The sequence below is a fragment of the Gymnoscopelus microlampas genome (assembly GCF_963454915.1).
Source record: "Gymnoscopelus microlampas genome assembly, chromosome: 10".
NCBI lineage: Eukaryota > Metazoa > Chordata > Actinopteri > Myctophiformes > Myctophidae > Gymnoscopelus > Gymnoscopelus microlampas.
Genome location: NC_139947.1, coordinates 38,537,646 through 38,552,468, shown reverse-complemented (window position 1 = coordinate 38,552,468; position 14,823 = coordinate 38,537,646). Strand labels below are relative to the sequence as shown.

At 44.9% G+C, this 14,823-nt stretch overlaps 1 protein-coding gene across 1 annotated transcript in view; it reads left to right on the top strand.

The window, feature by feature from the left end:
• The window catches only part of celsr3 (cadherin, EGF LAG seven-pass G-type receptor 3), a gene marked incomplete at its 5' end in the record, with an annotated part of 113,634 nt that extends 99,461 nt beyond the window's left edge, over positions 1-14,173 (top strand). Inside the window, 8 exons of the mRNA XM_084070090.1 lie at positions 1,322-1,448; positions 1,635-1,754; positions 3,895-3,992; positions 6,638-6,729; positions 7,143-7,316; positions 9,683-9,880; positions 10,958-12,044; positions 13,735-14,173. Coding sequence (XP_083926216.1) covers positions 1,322-1,448; positions 1,635-1,754; positions 3,895-3,992; positions 6,638-6,729; positions 7,143-7,316; positions 9,683-9,880; positions 10,958-12,044; positions 13,735-13,762 — 1,924 coding nt within the window. The 3' untranslated portion in view covers positions 13,763-14,173. The remainder of the gene's footprint in view (positions 1-1,321; positions 1,449-1,634; positions 1,755-3,894; positions 3,993-6,637; positions 6,730-7,142; positions 7,317-9,682; positions 9,881-10,957; positions 12,045-13,734) is intronic.
• Positions 14,174-14,823: the final 650 nt, after the last annotated feature.

Below are 14,823 nucleotides of genomic sequence, written 5' to 3'. Positions count from 1 at the left end.
AAACAATGGAGTAAGATAGAAGCAGTGAGTGCTGTGAGCTGGCTGCAGCGTGCAGAATGCAGACACATGTACCTTATAAGCATAGGCTACTGTAGGAGACAGGATATGTCTGGTGATCTAACAAGAAGCAGAATAACGTAGAGCAGCATGAGGTTGAGTGGGTAGTCGATCAATGCTGATGTAATAGACGATGATCATGTCAGGTCTTGTTATCGATCGAGTAGTGTCTGCGTAGATGACAGGCCTGCAGATCTGATTTTCTGTTTTTCTTATGGTCTCCATGTCTCCTGCTCTTGTCTCCACTCCTCCTGCCATTTAAATCTTTGTTTCTTTCTTTCTTTCTCCTCTCTTTTCACTCATTTCTCATTTTCCCTCCCCCATATCTAACCCTCCTTCTTTACACCCCTCCCTCATCCTTTCCTCTTTCAAACCTTTACCTTCCCTATTTCCATTTTCTCCTTACACCTCTTCTCTTCCTCCTTCCCTCTCTGTATTTCACTCTCTCTCTCTCTCTTTCTTCTTCTCTCTCACTCTCTCTCTCTGACTCCTGCCCCGATTATGGGGAAGAACAGCTATAATGATCGTCATATAAACCTCTTAGTCGGATTATGTTAATCAGTGTAAGGTCATAATCGGTGTGTAAGCATAATCACATTAACCCATTCTGCATTTAGGCTTCTGCTCAAGTATTTCAATATTCAATTCATCCATGTATGCCAATGTCTGGTTCCATACAATTTTCTTTCATTAATACCCCTCTCTCCTACATCTTCTTTGCACTGAGTTCTCTTCAGTCTTTCAACATGCAGTTTTGTCAATTTTCGACTGTCACAGAGAAGGTTTTTTGGTTGTTGTCTTTTTTGCTAACGTGAAATGACAAAAAGGCAGTGGTAAAAGACAAGAAATCCTTTCAAGGAATAATTTAAATAGGTTTCAATCCAGAGATTTTTCTAGTCTGATGTTGAGCTAGCTTGTGGGCTGTATCACATCACACTGTTGTGTCACATCTTTCTAAATCCAGGCCATAGGGAGAAATCAACCTTGTGAACACTTTAATTGAACAATCACTTTGACATGATCATTCAAAGTACTGTAAATGCAATGTTTTGTGCAAGTAAATGTAGACATTTGTCCCTCATTTTGTACAGTATACACAGTATTTACCCTCTCTCTGTCTCTCTCCCTGTCTCTCCCTGTCTCTCGTCTGTCTGTCTGTCTGTCTGTCTGTCTGTCTGTCTGTCTGTCTGTCTGTCTGTCTGTCTGTCTGTCTGTCTGTGTGTGTCTCTCTCTCTCTCTCTCTCTCTCTCTCTCTCTCTCTCAGTGCTACTATCCGTAGTGCCTTCCTGTTGTTACTGGTAGCGACATCCACCTGGCTGTGTGGTCTGATGGCCGTCAACAACAGCATCCTGGCCTTCCACTATATATTTGGTGTCCTCTGTCTGGTACAGGTATGCAGACAGCAGAGGGTGTGTGTGTGTGTGTGTGTGTGTGTGTGTGTGTGTGTGTGTGTGTGTGTGTGTGTGTGTGTGTGTGTGTGTGTGTGTGTGTGTCTGTGTGTGTGTGTGTGTGTGTAGCATGTTAACCCTTTCTATCTGTGTCTTATCTCGCTGCCCCCTCCCCCTTACACACTCCAGGGTCTGTCAGCATTGTTGGTGTTTACAGTGTTGAATTCGGAGGTCCAGGAGGCCTGGAGAGTCGTCTGTCTGGGCAAGAAGAGTCCTGGAGAAGACCAACCTAGACCTGCACAGAGCACTGTGAGTGTGCGCACACACACACACACACACACACAGACACGCGCACACACACACACGTGCGCGCGCACAGATGTATCAAACTCCCCCTCTGTCCATTAGCAGAAATAGCACATCAGCCAATGCCCTGACCTCCTCCCATTCATCTCTCCATCTCTTGCCCTCCTTCTATCTCTCCCTGCACCTCTCCGTCCATCCATCTATCTTCCCTGTCATCCATCTCTGTGATTCTCCCCTCAGGCTAGTGGTGCTGACCCACATAAAGCAATACAGCTAACTACTGAATACTGATACAGTATACTGCCTACACTCAGTGTGTGTGTGTGTGTGTGTGTGTGTGTGTGTGTGTGTGTGTGTGTGTGTGTGTGTGTGTGTGTGTGTGTGTGTGTGTGTGTGTGTGTGTGTGTGTGTGTGTGTGTGTGTGTGTGTGTGTGCGTGCGTGCGTGCGTGCGTGCGTGCGTGCGTGCGCATGTGCACAAGAGTTAATTCACAGATCACTTCAGCCTAATCTCAGCCCTGTCTTTCTGCTTTAAAATGTACTCTGTATTCTCCCAGTGCATGTATGTACAGTATATGATCATATTTATTGACACGCCCCTTCAGTCTCATTCCTTCCAATGCACTTCTTCCTATAGTGTTCCTATAGTGACGTGTGTGTGCGTGCGCGTGTGCGTGCGTGTGCGTGTGCGTGCGTGCGTGCGTGCGTGCGTGTGCACACGCACATATGTGTGTGTGTTCTTATAGCTCACTTACCCTACCTCCTGTTAACCCCCATTCCTACCTCCATCCATCACTGAGTCACTTGGGAAACGACAACCGCACCTCCACTAAACTATTATTACACACTAACGCTGTCCTGCTGCAGACGGGCTCCTTTAATGCACATGTCTGATGACTGGATTTCTCTATCTCACAGTCTCTACACAGGGAAATCCTCATTGATAATTCAACTCTGTGTAAATATGCACCCAAATGGACCCATATGGGTCCATTTACAGGTATTTTGGGTCCATTTTAATTGCTCTGAGTTTGTACAGAAGGAAATCCTCATTGATAATTTAACTCTGACTACACAGGGAAATCCTCCATGAGATCATCTAAGCTCTGAGTAGTTACAAATGGACTCTTATGGGTCCTTACAGATCCATTTCGGTCCATTTTTAGTCCCTCATATTTTCTACTTGGGGAAGTCCTCACCAATAATTTAACTCTGACAGCACAGGGAAATCCCCAATGATAATTTAACTCTGAGAGAGTACATTGGACCAAATGGACCCTTAAATGGACCGTATGGGTCCGTACAGGTCCATTAAGGGTCCATTTTGAGTTTTTCAGAGTTCATACCCAGGGAAATCCTCATTGATAATTAAACTGGGACTGCAGAGGGAAATCCTCTTTGATAATTAAACTTTGAGAGCGTAAAAATGGGCCTGAATGGACCCTTACAGGTATGGCTCTGTGCAGGTCCATTTGGGTCCATTTTAGTCTCTCAGAGTACACAGGAAATCCTCATTGATAATTTAACTGTGGCTGCAGCCGCTGCACAGGGAAATCCCCATAGAGAATTTAATTCTGTGAGAGTAAAAATGGGCCCAAATGGACCCTTACCGGTATATGGGTCTGTACAGGTCTATTTGGATCAATTTTCTGTCTCTCAGAGTTCCTCCTACACAGGAAATCCTCATTGATAATTAAACTTTGAGAGAGTAAAAATGGTCCTGAATGGACCCTTTCAGGTGTGGGTCTGTGCAGGTCCATTTTAGTCTCTCAGAGTACACTGGAAATCCTCATTGATAACTGAGGCTGCAGCCGCTGCGCAGGGAAATCCCCATTGAGAATTGAATTCCGTGAGAGTAAAAATGGGCCCAAATGGACCCTTACCTGTATATGGGTCTGTACAGGTCTATATGGATACATTTTTATTCGCTCGAGTTCCTAAACAGGGAAATCCTCATTGATAATATTGTTATATTGTTAAATTTTTCTCTAACACTGCATTTATACTCTTTCTTTGTGTGTGTGTGTGTGTGTGTGTGTGTGTGTGTGTGTGTGTGTGTGTGTGTGTGTGTGTGTGTGTGTGTGTGTGTGTGTGTGTGTGTGTGTGTGTGTGTGTGTGTGTGTGTGTGTGTGTGTGTACGTACAGGGTCAGAATCCCTATAACAATGCGTCCCTGTTGGAGCAGAGTGGTCTGCATCGCATCACCCTGGGAACTTCCACAATCTCCTCTGTCAGCTCAGCTAGGTACGTGCACACACACACACACACACACACACACACACACACACACACACACACACACACACACACACACACACACACACACACACACACACACACACACACACACACACAGTATAAGAGTACACATAGGCACAGACATGCAAACACACCCAACATCACCCTGGGGCCCTACACCACCTCCACAATGTCAGACACACACACACACACACACACACACACACACACACACACACACACACACACACACACACACACACACACACACACACACACACACACACACACACACACACACAGCTATGCACAAAATCAAGACCACACAATTGGGCAATTAAAAACTATATAGACACACATGAAAGTCAAAACATTCACATGCGATACGAGGCACACAAATACATGCACACACTCACATGCATGCACTATACATACACATAATATGTGTATGTATAGTGCATGTGAGCTTAACACTTTAATAGTAACACTGTAGAACTGTTGTAAACATTGAGTGTTGGTTAGATTAAATGTACATACTACCTTCCAATAAGACACCCACAGGTGTTAGCATAGCTTTTTAGGTTTACCAGTTTGAGTATATTCAAAATGATTATTCATGTACTGCAAGATTTTCTTACGGCACAATATTATTTGTGTGCAGTTATACACAAATACACATACGCCCGCTCACACACACCAGGGTTCAATTTCCCTGGGGGGAAATTCATACTTTTGCTTTTGATATCCCTCATCTGATAATTCATTTTTATCGCCATGGGGACATCATTTATCCCTGCTTCTGGTCAGACTGAATTGAATACATGTATTTCCTTTAGGGAATGTAGACTGTCATGTTTGATATTTATGTTACTGTTATTACTGTAGATAGACGATCATTTGAAAATAGCCAAAAAGCTCACAGCGTGACACAAAATGAGGGATTCACGTATAGACCCCTGGGGGACACCGGTCAACAAAGTATAGGGTTTAAGTGGTTATGAAAATGGCCCGCCTCTTGACACACACACACACACACTGGTATTCATAATGAGTAAATGAATGGTGAGCGGTGAAGGGAGGTAATGAAAAGCACTTCCTGTCCTTTATGGGTCAGGAGGGTGAAGAGGAGGAGTCAGAGGAAGAGTACTGAACTGTACTGTGCTGCTGTATGTGGAGCGAGACTAATGGACTCTGAGTGGACTCTCTGGGTGCCTTTATTCTTAGCCACTGTGTGTGTGTGTGTGTGTGTGTGTGTGTGTGTGTGTGTGTGTGTGTGTGTGTGTGTGTGTGTGTGTGTGTGTGTGTGTGTGTGTGTGTGTGTGTGTGTGTGTGTGTGTGTGTGTGTGTGTGTGTGTGCAGCGTGTGCCCGCACACAGGCATATGCACATGCACATGGGTGTATGTATGACTGTCTACCTGCATACGCACATGCATGTGTAAGCGCGCACTTGTGCACCTGTGCAACTGGCACTTTTTTGTGTGTGTGTGTGTGTGTGTGTGTGTGTGTGTGTGTGTGTGTGTGTGTGTCTCTGTCTGTGTGTGTGTGTGCGCGTGTGTGTGAGAATGTGTTTTCTGCTGAGGGTCACATTTACTGAGTATTTTGCGCCTCATTTGGGGTGCATTCTGCTCATAGGAACATGTGTGTAATTTGTCAAACGGAAGCAGTGGCCTGGAAGCATAGTTTGCTTGTCATTTTAAGCGCACTTGCATCATCCTAAAATATGACTCTCTCCTTCATGCATATTGCCTATTGGATTAATGCTCACACAATTTACGACGGTCAGATTTGCATGGAATTTGAATCTTTCCACCTCTAAAAAGCAGGAGCAGATTACAGCAGCCAGACTATATTAAATAGGTTGTGTTGGACATGATAAATGCAGCAAGGAGATGGCTAATCACATTCTTGAAGATACGCTGAGAATCAAGACACAGCCTATAGATTAAGCACTCACACAATAACTAATAAAATAAGTCAAAGAAGACCATTCCCTTGCCATCCTGGCAATAGCTTAATTTATATTATGTTTGTACGAGGCTGCATGCCACAAATAGCAGATCTACAATCTCACAATGTGGCATCATGAAATCAGGCTTTAAGCATCTTGCAATAGTATACATGATCTGACATCTGTACAATAGACACTGCAACTGGTATACATTCTCTCAGCCGACTGTGCGTGGCTGTCCCAGGTGAATGCTGTTGCAGCACTTAAACTTTCAATACACTAAACAGGACCCATTTCCAAAACCAGGACCACAAAATTTCTATTTAAGTCATCTGTAATAAAAGGCACTACTGTCCTGCCACTGAGTTTGTGCTTTTATTTTTGCAATAATCGCCTAAATTCAATAACACTGTGAGATGCATTGCGCCACCCAACAGCGTTCATACATTTTAGAATTTTCGTTGCTCAAATCCCACCATTCCACTTCACCTTTTAAGCTCTGCATCAAACACAAGAGGTGACTAGAAGGTGGTCCCATTTTATGATTGCATAGGTGCTGCCTTTGTAAAGCCAATGTTAACTCACCATACCTTGCGAGCAAATTGTGCTGTGCTTTTGATGCACATTGATTTAAATGAAAGTGTCAAATTGAATTGAATTACATACATTTGAATCTTCATGTCGTCTCTGTTCTGCTGTCAGAGAGAACCTGTTGGCTCGTCAGACTCTGGAGCAAAACATCGGACACACCGGAGCCACAGACCTGGATGTAGCCATGTTCCACAGAGATGGAGGTACAAACACACACACACACACACACACACACACACACACACACACACACACACACACACACACACACACACACACACACACACACACACACACACACACACACACACACACACACACACACACACACACGCACACACACATCATTAATCTGCTTTCTTCTCTTTTCAATTACATACCATTACCCACATGGCTGTTACCACCATCTCCTATTATTTTTCCTTTCCATTTTCTAGTAATCTTGTAATCCTCAAGTCTCTCTCACAACCCCTCACCCCGCCATCATCTCTAAACCCTATCCCTGTCTGTTATTATCAATGCTTCTCTTACCTCTTTCTTGCTCTCTCTCTCTCTCTCTCTCTCTCTCTCTCTCTCTCTCTCTCTCTCTCTCTCTCTCTCTCTCCCTCTCCCCCAGGTGAAGACTCTGATTCTGACTCCGACTTGTCCTTGGAGGAGGACCGTAGTTTGTCCATACCATCCTCAGAGAGTGAGGACAATGTCCGTCTCCGCGGACGCATCCAGCGACGCTTCAAACGCAGCAATCACGGCGAGCGCCTGCTCACTGAGCCCGCCCACAACGGCACCAAAGGTAGGTCACGCCGGGATACAGCTCTCTCATACAAACACACTTTCACAGTACTACATTTCCGTCCTGCAACCACGGCCCCGAAATCAATCCAGTTCAGCTTCAGTTAGCTTGAGGAGAGAGCAGTCTCTCTGTGGAGCTTAGAGCGAGGACACACAAATGGATCTTTGCGGAATATTCATAGGTCACTGACCTATGAATTATTATTGTTATTGGATACTGCAGTTGACCAGCTCCAAAGGTCCAAAAGTCATGGCACTTGCCAACTGCAAAAGGATAAAATAGGATAAAATACTTTTTTTTTTTTGTCAAATGATCAATGTCCATAACTAGGGCTAATCACAATTTAAGGAGGAGAATCCCCCTGCCACTCAATCTGATCAGTGTCACTGTCAGTGGTCTGATAGAATAGAGATCAGCAATGAAAATCCCACTTGATTGGAAGAGACATACTGAAATGCATCTCTTAAAAACAGTGGCCAAAGGAGATGAATCACTTCATTAATTTGGCAGTTTTAATTATTGGTAGCTGCAAGTCTCAAATCCTACATTACAATACAGGTTTGTTGTATCTCATCATTGTTCATGTATTTATTAATATGAATAAAACATATTACCCCTCTGCATTCCATGTGAAATACACGTACAATTTCAAAAATCTTTATTTACTCAGTCCTTATAGCAGTTTGTTGTGTATGGGTGGATTTATGGTAGTCTGCATGCCAAACAGTCCTATGCATATTTCACATTCACATTTTATTTTCACATCTGTCATGTTCTGTGGAAGGAAATTAATTTAAAAAAAGATAAATTACTCTAGCACTAACTGCAGAGAATGCAGCGCCCAAAACATGACATCACATTATCTTAAAAATAAACTGTAAAGACAACAAGACAGTACAGAACAGCAGATTACCTGCTTAACAATGCCTTTTGATAAATACGAACCAATCCACCATGGCACACACATTAAACACACATGCATGCACACATGGAGCCACGCACACACACTGAGAGGAAATGTCAGCGCCTGTATCCCATTAATCGATACACTCCTCTCTCTAATATGCATGGGGAGAAAGATGTCCTGCATAATATACTGTATGGGCGTATACATGGGAGCATGTATGATTATAAATGCCACAACTACGCTTTGCTTTACATATCTGTTAACTGAAACGCACTGTGGAAATGCCAGACACACAAGAGAGAAAAATAAATCAATACGTTTAATCAATTCCTCATTGCTCAAACTGTCTACAGCTGCTGAACTTGTATTAATTTAAACACTGGATAAGCCTTTTCAATTGGCAGGGAGGTGAGGGCAGCCAGCTGGCTTGTACAATTAATCAATTAACTCAGAGTGGATGTGGTCACAGTAGGGGTCTTGGGGCTGACAGGTTGCTGGTTTTAGTTTGCAGAACAGCTGGGATAATTCAGTTGAGGGAAACAAGTAATTGACTAAATGATATTGACCGCCCTTGTCAACATGCCTTGAGCAGGTCATGGTACTCACTGAAGTGGAACTTCTTAGTGGCCAACAGTAGGAGATTTAGTAGGACAATACCAACAGTATGTGTGAATTCATGTATGTAACTGAGTGACATACATTGTTGCTGAGAAATAACAAGACCAATAAGTTATATATATATATATATATATATATATATATATATATATATCCACTACAAAAAGCTTAATTTATAAACGGCTCTTCAAGAAATATTGGCAAGGGAATCTGGCTGTCTAAATAAAATCCCATATGGGTAACTGGAGTTACTGAAAATAGCCGATCATCAAGCACACAATGCGACGCAACGTGTCGCGTTGTGACCTTGTCGATCAGCTATTTTCAGGTTTTCCCCACAATACCAATGCTGGGGTTTAAGTGGTTAATTCATCCTTGAAGAGCTGCAACATCAAATTTGATCTAACCATTTTCATCCCTCTGTGCCATATTATTTTAAATGAAAATAAAATTGTAGTCATTAGTGCAGCGAAAGAGAACACCCTCTCCTGCCGACTTCCCAACCACGAATACGACTTGTTTGTTGGGGCGCCCGCGCACTGGCTGGTGGTGGGCAGGAACTTTACCCCTGCACCACCCGGATGACCCAAGTCTCATTAGAGGATGACCAATTTCATGTCACACCTCTTTAGTTGTTCAGTTCTTAGTTAATAGGCAGTTGTTTTTCTTCTAAAAATGATATCAAACTTTAACTTTATGTTTTGCTTCTCAGATGTGAGTCTTTAAAGACATGACGTTTCAGTTTTTGAAAGATAAAACATCAAAAGGATATTTTAGTCTCTACCTCCACCTTTTCTCCCTCTTAACTAATAACATTTGTCCTTACTGTCATGTGCATCAGACCTGGATGGCAATGACCTGCTCTCCTATTGGCCGGCGTTGGAGGAGTGTGAAGTGCACACTCTGCAGAAGTGGGGTTCAGAGCGCCCCCTGGGGGGATCAGACTACAGTAAAGACGCCGCCAACAACAACCAGACTGATGCTGCACTGACCAGCGGAGATGAGAATGGACTCACACAACCCAACAGACACCGCAAGGGTACACACACACACACACACACACACACACACACACACACACACACACACACACACACACACACACACACACACACACACACACACACACACACACACACACTTGCTGAGACAGACAAAAGACACAGCAGGAATAAGATATGGAAAGGAAGTATGACATTGCAAACGCACCACCGCAAAGCATGGGTGACAGTTTTGAGAATACATACATATATTATTGAGATGTGCACACACTCACGTGTGTAGGCTGCACACGCTCACACAAATGGAGACATAGATTGAGTAAGACAACGCAAAGAAAGGCGAACATCAGTTGTACAGCCGGAAAACATGACTGACACTTCTCAGAAATAACCAAAACAGACACAGGCACGCATGCGCGCGCGCACACACACACACACACACACACACACACACACACACGCACACGCACACGCACGCACACATACGCATGCACGTATACAATAGCCTGAAAACATTAGTGTCACTCATAGAAAAGAATACTCAACTAAAAGACACATCTGACATACACATGCACGCACGCACGCACGCACACACACACACACTTCCACTGCCTCAAAGCGTGAAGTGGCATTTTACAAACTATATGGAGATACATATGTACAATTGTGTGTGTTTATCCCCGTGGATGGTTTACTCAGGCATACGTTTGTATTTTGAATGAGGATATTAGATAACACAACCTTGAAATGTAATTAACTTAGTTGAAAAAGATTAGAATAATATTATCTTGTCTTCCTCCTACTTTATTTGCCCCCCACCCACTCCCCTTATCTTTTCTGCACTGTTTTCTTTTCTCCATCTCTCTAACTCTCCCGTTCGTTTCAACATTCTCCTTCCCTTGAGCCTCTTCTCTCCTCGTTATCCTGCTCTCATCCTCTCTTTTTCCATACTCCTCATTTATCCTCCCTCTTCCTCTCCTCGCTTACTTTGCTCCCCCTGCTTGCTTTTCTACCTTTTATCTAAACACATGTAAATATTTTCCCCTTGTCTCGCTCTGCCTAACTCCTAACCTCCTCCACCTCCCTCCTTTCTTCTCTACCTCTTTCCTCTCCAGGTATCCTAAAGAACCGTATCGGCTGTCCTCCTGCGCTCCAGGGTCTGTCCACCATGGGCCGAGTCCCCAGCGAGCTCAACTGGTACAGAACCTCCACTCTGGGCCACCGTGGTGTCCCGGCAGCCTCCTATGGTCGCATGTACTCCGGTACAGCGGGAGTCGGGAGCGGAGCCGGTACCGGCTCGCTCTCTCAGCCCGCCTCGAGGTATTCCTCCAGGGAGCACCTGGACTCGCTAGCTCGGAGACAGCTGTCCAGGGACCCCCTGGGCAGGCAGACAGTCGGAGGGTCCAGAGACCGTCTGGACTCCCGCGGCTCCAGGGACAACCTGGATCTCCTACCCAGGAGAAGGGATCTGAGTCTGGGTCAGGGGGGAGTAGGAGGGCTGGGCTCGCTGGGCATGGACCACCAGCGGGTGTCTACATCCAGGGAGAACCTGAGCAGCTCCAGGGACAGGCTGGACTATCACCACCCTGGCAGCGTGCACACATCACGGGAGGACCTGAGTGGGAATGGGGGGTTGGCGATGGAGGGCGGGTACCTCGGGGGGTCGAGGTCTCAGCTGAACTCTCTGAGCCGGCGGCAGGCCTCATCCAGGGAGCACCTGGACGGGGCGCTGATGAGCAGCCGCTCACGGGAGCAGCTGGAAACCAACGGAGGGACGGGGGGTGGTGGGGTCACGGCCCACCAACAGCAGCCTTGCCGGGAGTGGCTGCGCACCTTGCCCCCCCGCCAGCCCTCACACCCCGACCAGCCGACCCCATCCTCCCCGCCTCCCCCCATCTCCGAGGAGCCCCAGCAGGACCTGCCCCCGGCGCCTGGACGAGTCAGGGCACGACTGGACTCTGCCCCTCCATGTAGGTACCCCCCTGGTCAAACCGCCGCCACCGTGGCAGGCTCCAATGGCAACCCGTTGAGTCGGCAGCCGTCCAGCGAGCATCTGGACATTCTCTCGTCCATCTTGGCGTCATTCAGCTCCAATGTACTGACTCCTCCCGCCAACCCTAATGGCTCCGCCCATGGCCCTTCCCCCTCCCCACCCCGCTCCACCACCTCCCACAGCATCTCTGAGGTCTCTCCTGACTCCGAGTAAGTCCCCTGCTCCTTTGTGCAAGTTCTCCAATTATAACTCTCCTCTCCTTGCCTTATCTCCTCCACTTCATTCCGCTCTATCTCAAACATCTTGTTTGTTTGTTGCTCTATTCCTCCACTGCTAGCTCTCCTCTCCATTCTTCTCCTCTCCTGTTTGTCACTCCGTCACTACTAGTTTTACTTTGTTCTCTTCTGTTACTTGTTATTCCTCTCTTGTCTCCTCTTTTATCCCTTCCATGTTCCTCCTCTCCACAGCTAGTTTGATTTACTCTCCTCTCTGGCTTGTGTGTTATTTTAATCTCTTCATCATTCTGGTCTTATTAACTTATTAACTTCTGAACATGCTGTCCTTTCTTCTTGTCCTCACCTTTGTCCCTAACTGATAAACTCCATGTTGCTGTGCAGCAATCCAGGGAATTGTGTCCTGTCTTCTCCTCTTCTCTCTACATCTCTCTTTTCTTGCATCTCCTCAACTCACCTCTCCCTTTCCTCTCCCTTGTCTCCCTCCTCACTCACTATTTTCAGCATGGAACACCAGCACACAATGAAGTATAAATCAGGATTTACTTCATCTCTATAAATGAATATCTGCACATGCATTAGGGCTGAACAATATGAACAGTATAGCAACAGTGAAAACTAAGCATTTAAAAAAAAAACAGCACATAACAAGTCAATAGCACTCTTATTTTGAAGGCTGGCCGCCCAGAAGTTAAATGATATGATATGAGCAATCTGAGATAAGCATGTATGCTTGTCACACACACACACACACACACACGCACACACGCACACACACACGCACACACGCACACACACACACACACACACACACACACACACACACACACACACACACACACACACACACACACACACACACACACACCTGTCCCGTGCCAGAGTTGAACTTACTTTCAACAAGTTATTGACAACAACATAACGTGCGGAGGAAGAGGGGGGATTTTCCTTGGATAAAACAAAGGGATGTTGCTGGCTTTAACAGTACAGTATATTCCTGTAGCCTACAGCACGTCCAGGGCAAGTGGGGGAAATTAGTATTGCCAATATAGTTGCCTTTTGTGTCTTGCATGTTTAAAGCTAACAATAAGATAATTAATAATAGTATGAATATGAAAAAGAATCTGTAGGCAAGAGTCAATTTGGTGTTGCAAGTGTTCTGGTTTCCGTTCGTAGTCCGTTTGTAGTCTGAAAACTCTGAATAGTATCGACCAATCACCATTGAGAGGGCTTTGGTGACGTAAGGTCAGTAATACAATCTCGACTCGAAACCCATCACTATTGTCTGACAAACTTTTAACTTCCTCTTAACTTAAGTTTCACTGGCTACCTGTGAAACAATCATTTTGTGCACGTTGTCTCCATTCTCGCATCTGAAGTTTCTATTAAAACTGTAAATGATGACCAATGCTCGGTAGAAGAAATCATGCCCCAGATATCTGCTGGCTACAACAGAAGCCCACAAGAATTGTCACTTGCCTCCAGAGGCTAAATCGTTGTCAGACAACTGCCAGCGGGTTCTAAGACTGGGCTTTTCTCTTTTGTTTCCTTCTGTTTGTTTGTCCCCAATAACACCATCTGGTTCTGTCTCATTGTTTCTAGTAGGTGGTTTCAGAAATTCATCTCTCTGTCTGTTCTCTCTGTTTTTCTCCATCCGTTCCTCCAGAGCCAACAGAAGTGAAGGACAGTCTTGATGACTGCCTCCGTATCCCATTATACATTATGACTGCACCAGGGGTCGGCACTAGGGACAAGTTCAAATGTCACAGAACACTCTTGATTCACCAAGGCTCCCTGGGGGACACTGGAGGACTGCTGGACTGAAACATGGGATAAAGACGGAGAGATGGAGACACAAAGTCAAGACGGTTGTATGGATTTCAGACTGTTGCCAGGCAACCACAAAAACTACCTACAAACTGTTAGACAGAAATAAGGTAACTCCTCAGATAATAAAACACAAATATCCGCCTGGTTTAGGGGTGGGGGGAAGTCAATAGGAAGAAAAAAAGATTTAAAAAGACTGTAAATAACATTTTTTATACATTTTGTATCTTTTTCATCAGAGATGAAGGGACAAAAAAAATATCTTGTGATGTTTTTTTGGACGATTGTGTCTGTGCAAGCTTGTGAGCGGGGTCTGTATGAGTGGAGTCATGTTTGTTGCTAAGGGAGAGATTTTCCCTGCCACAAAGAAAAAAATGAAGAAAAAAGAAAAAAAAAGTCTCCCCCAGTTTCCCCTGAACCTTTTTTCCCTCACGCCCATCAACTTTGTGTATAGAACTTTAGGAACATGGATCAGTCCCGGCAATGGTGATTGGATGAGATTACAGCAATCTTGAGATGTGATCTGAAGGGAATATCTAGGGGGTGGGAAGTGATTGTAAATACAGGAAGGGAGGGTGGAAGGAATTCTCCAAAAAGAGATTTGAAAAGATCAAAATGATTGTGGGAGAGATAGCCAATGTTAAGCTAGCACACCACTGTAAGGGTTTGCCATAGAAGAGCTGAAGGCTCAATTATGACAACTCCTTGAGTCGTGAGTGTCAATGTATCAGCAGGAGATTGTGGAGCGTTTGTGAATTGGAGTCCCGCTTGATGTTGAATGCCGCCTTCGTCATCTATTTGTGTATCTTTGTGCCCAACTCTGAAAGTCTGAAACCCAAACATATCGGCTTAGTCATATCAAAGGTCTGTTAGATATGTAATAGATTTGCTACAAGAGTATCAGTTTACAGTTGTGGCCTTTTAAATC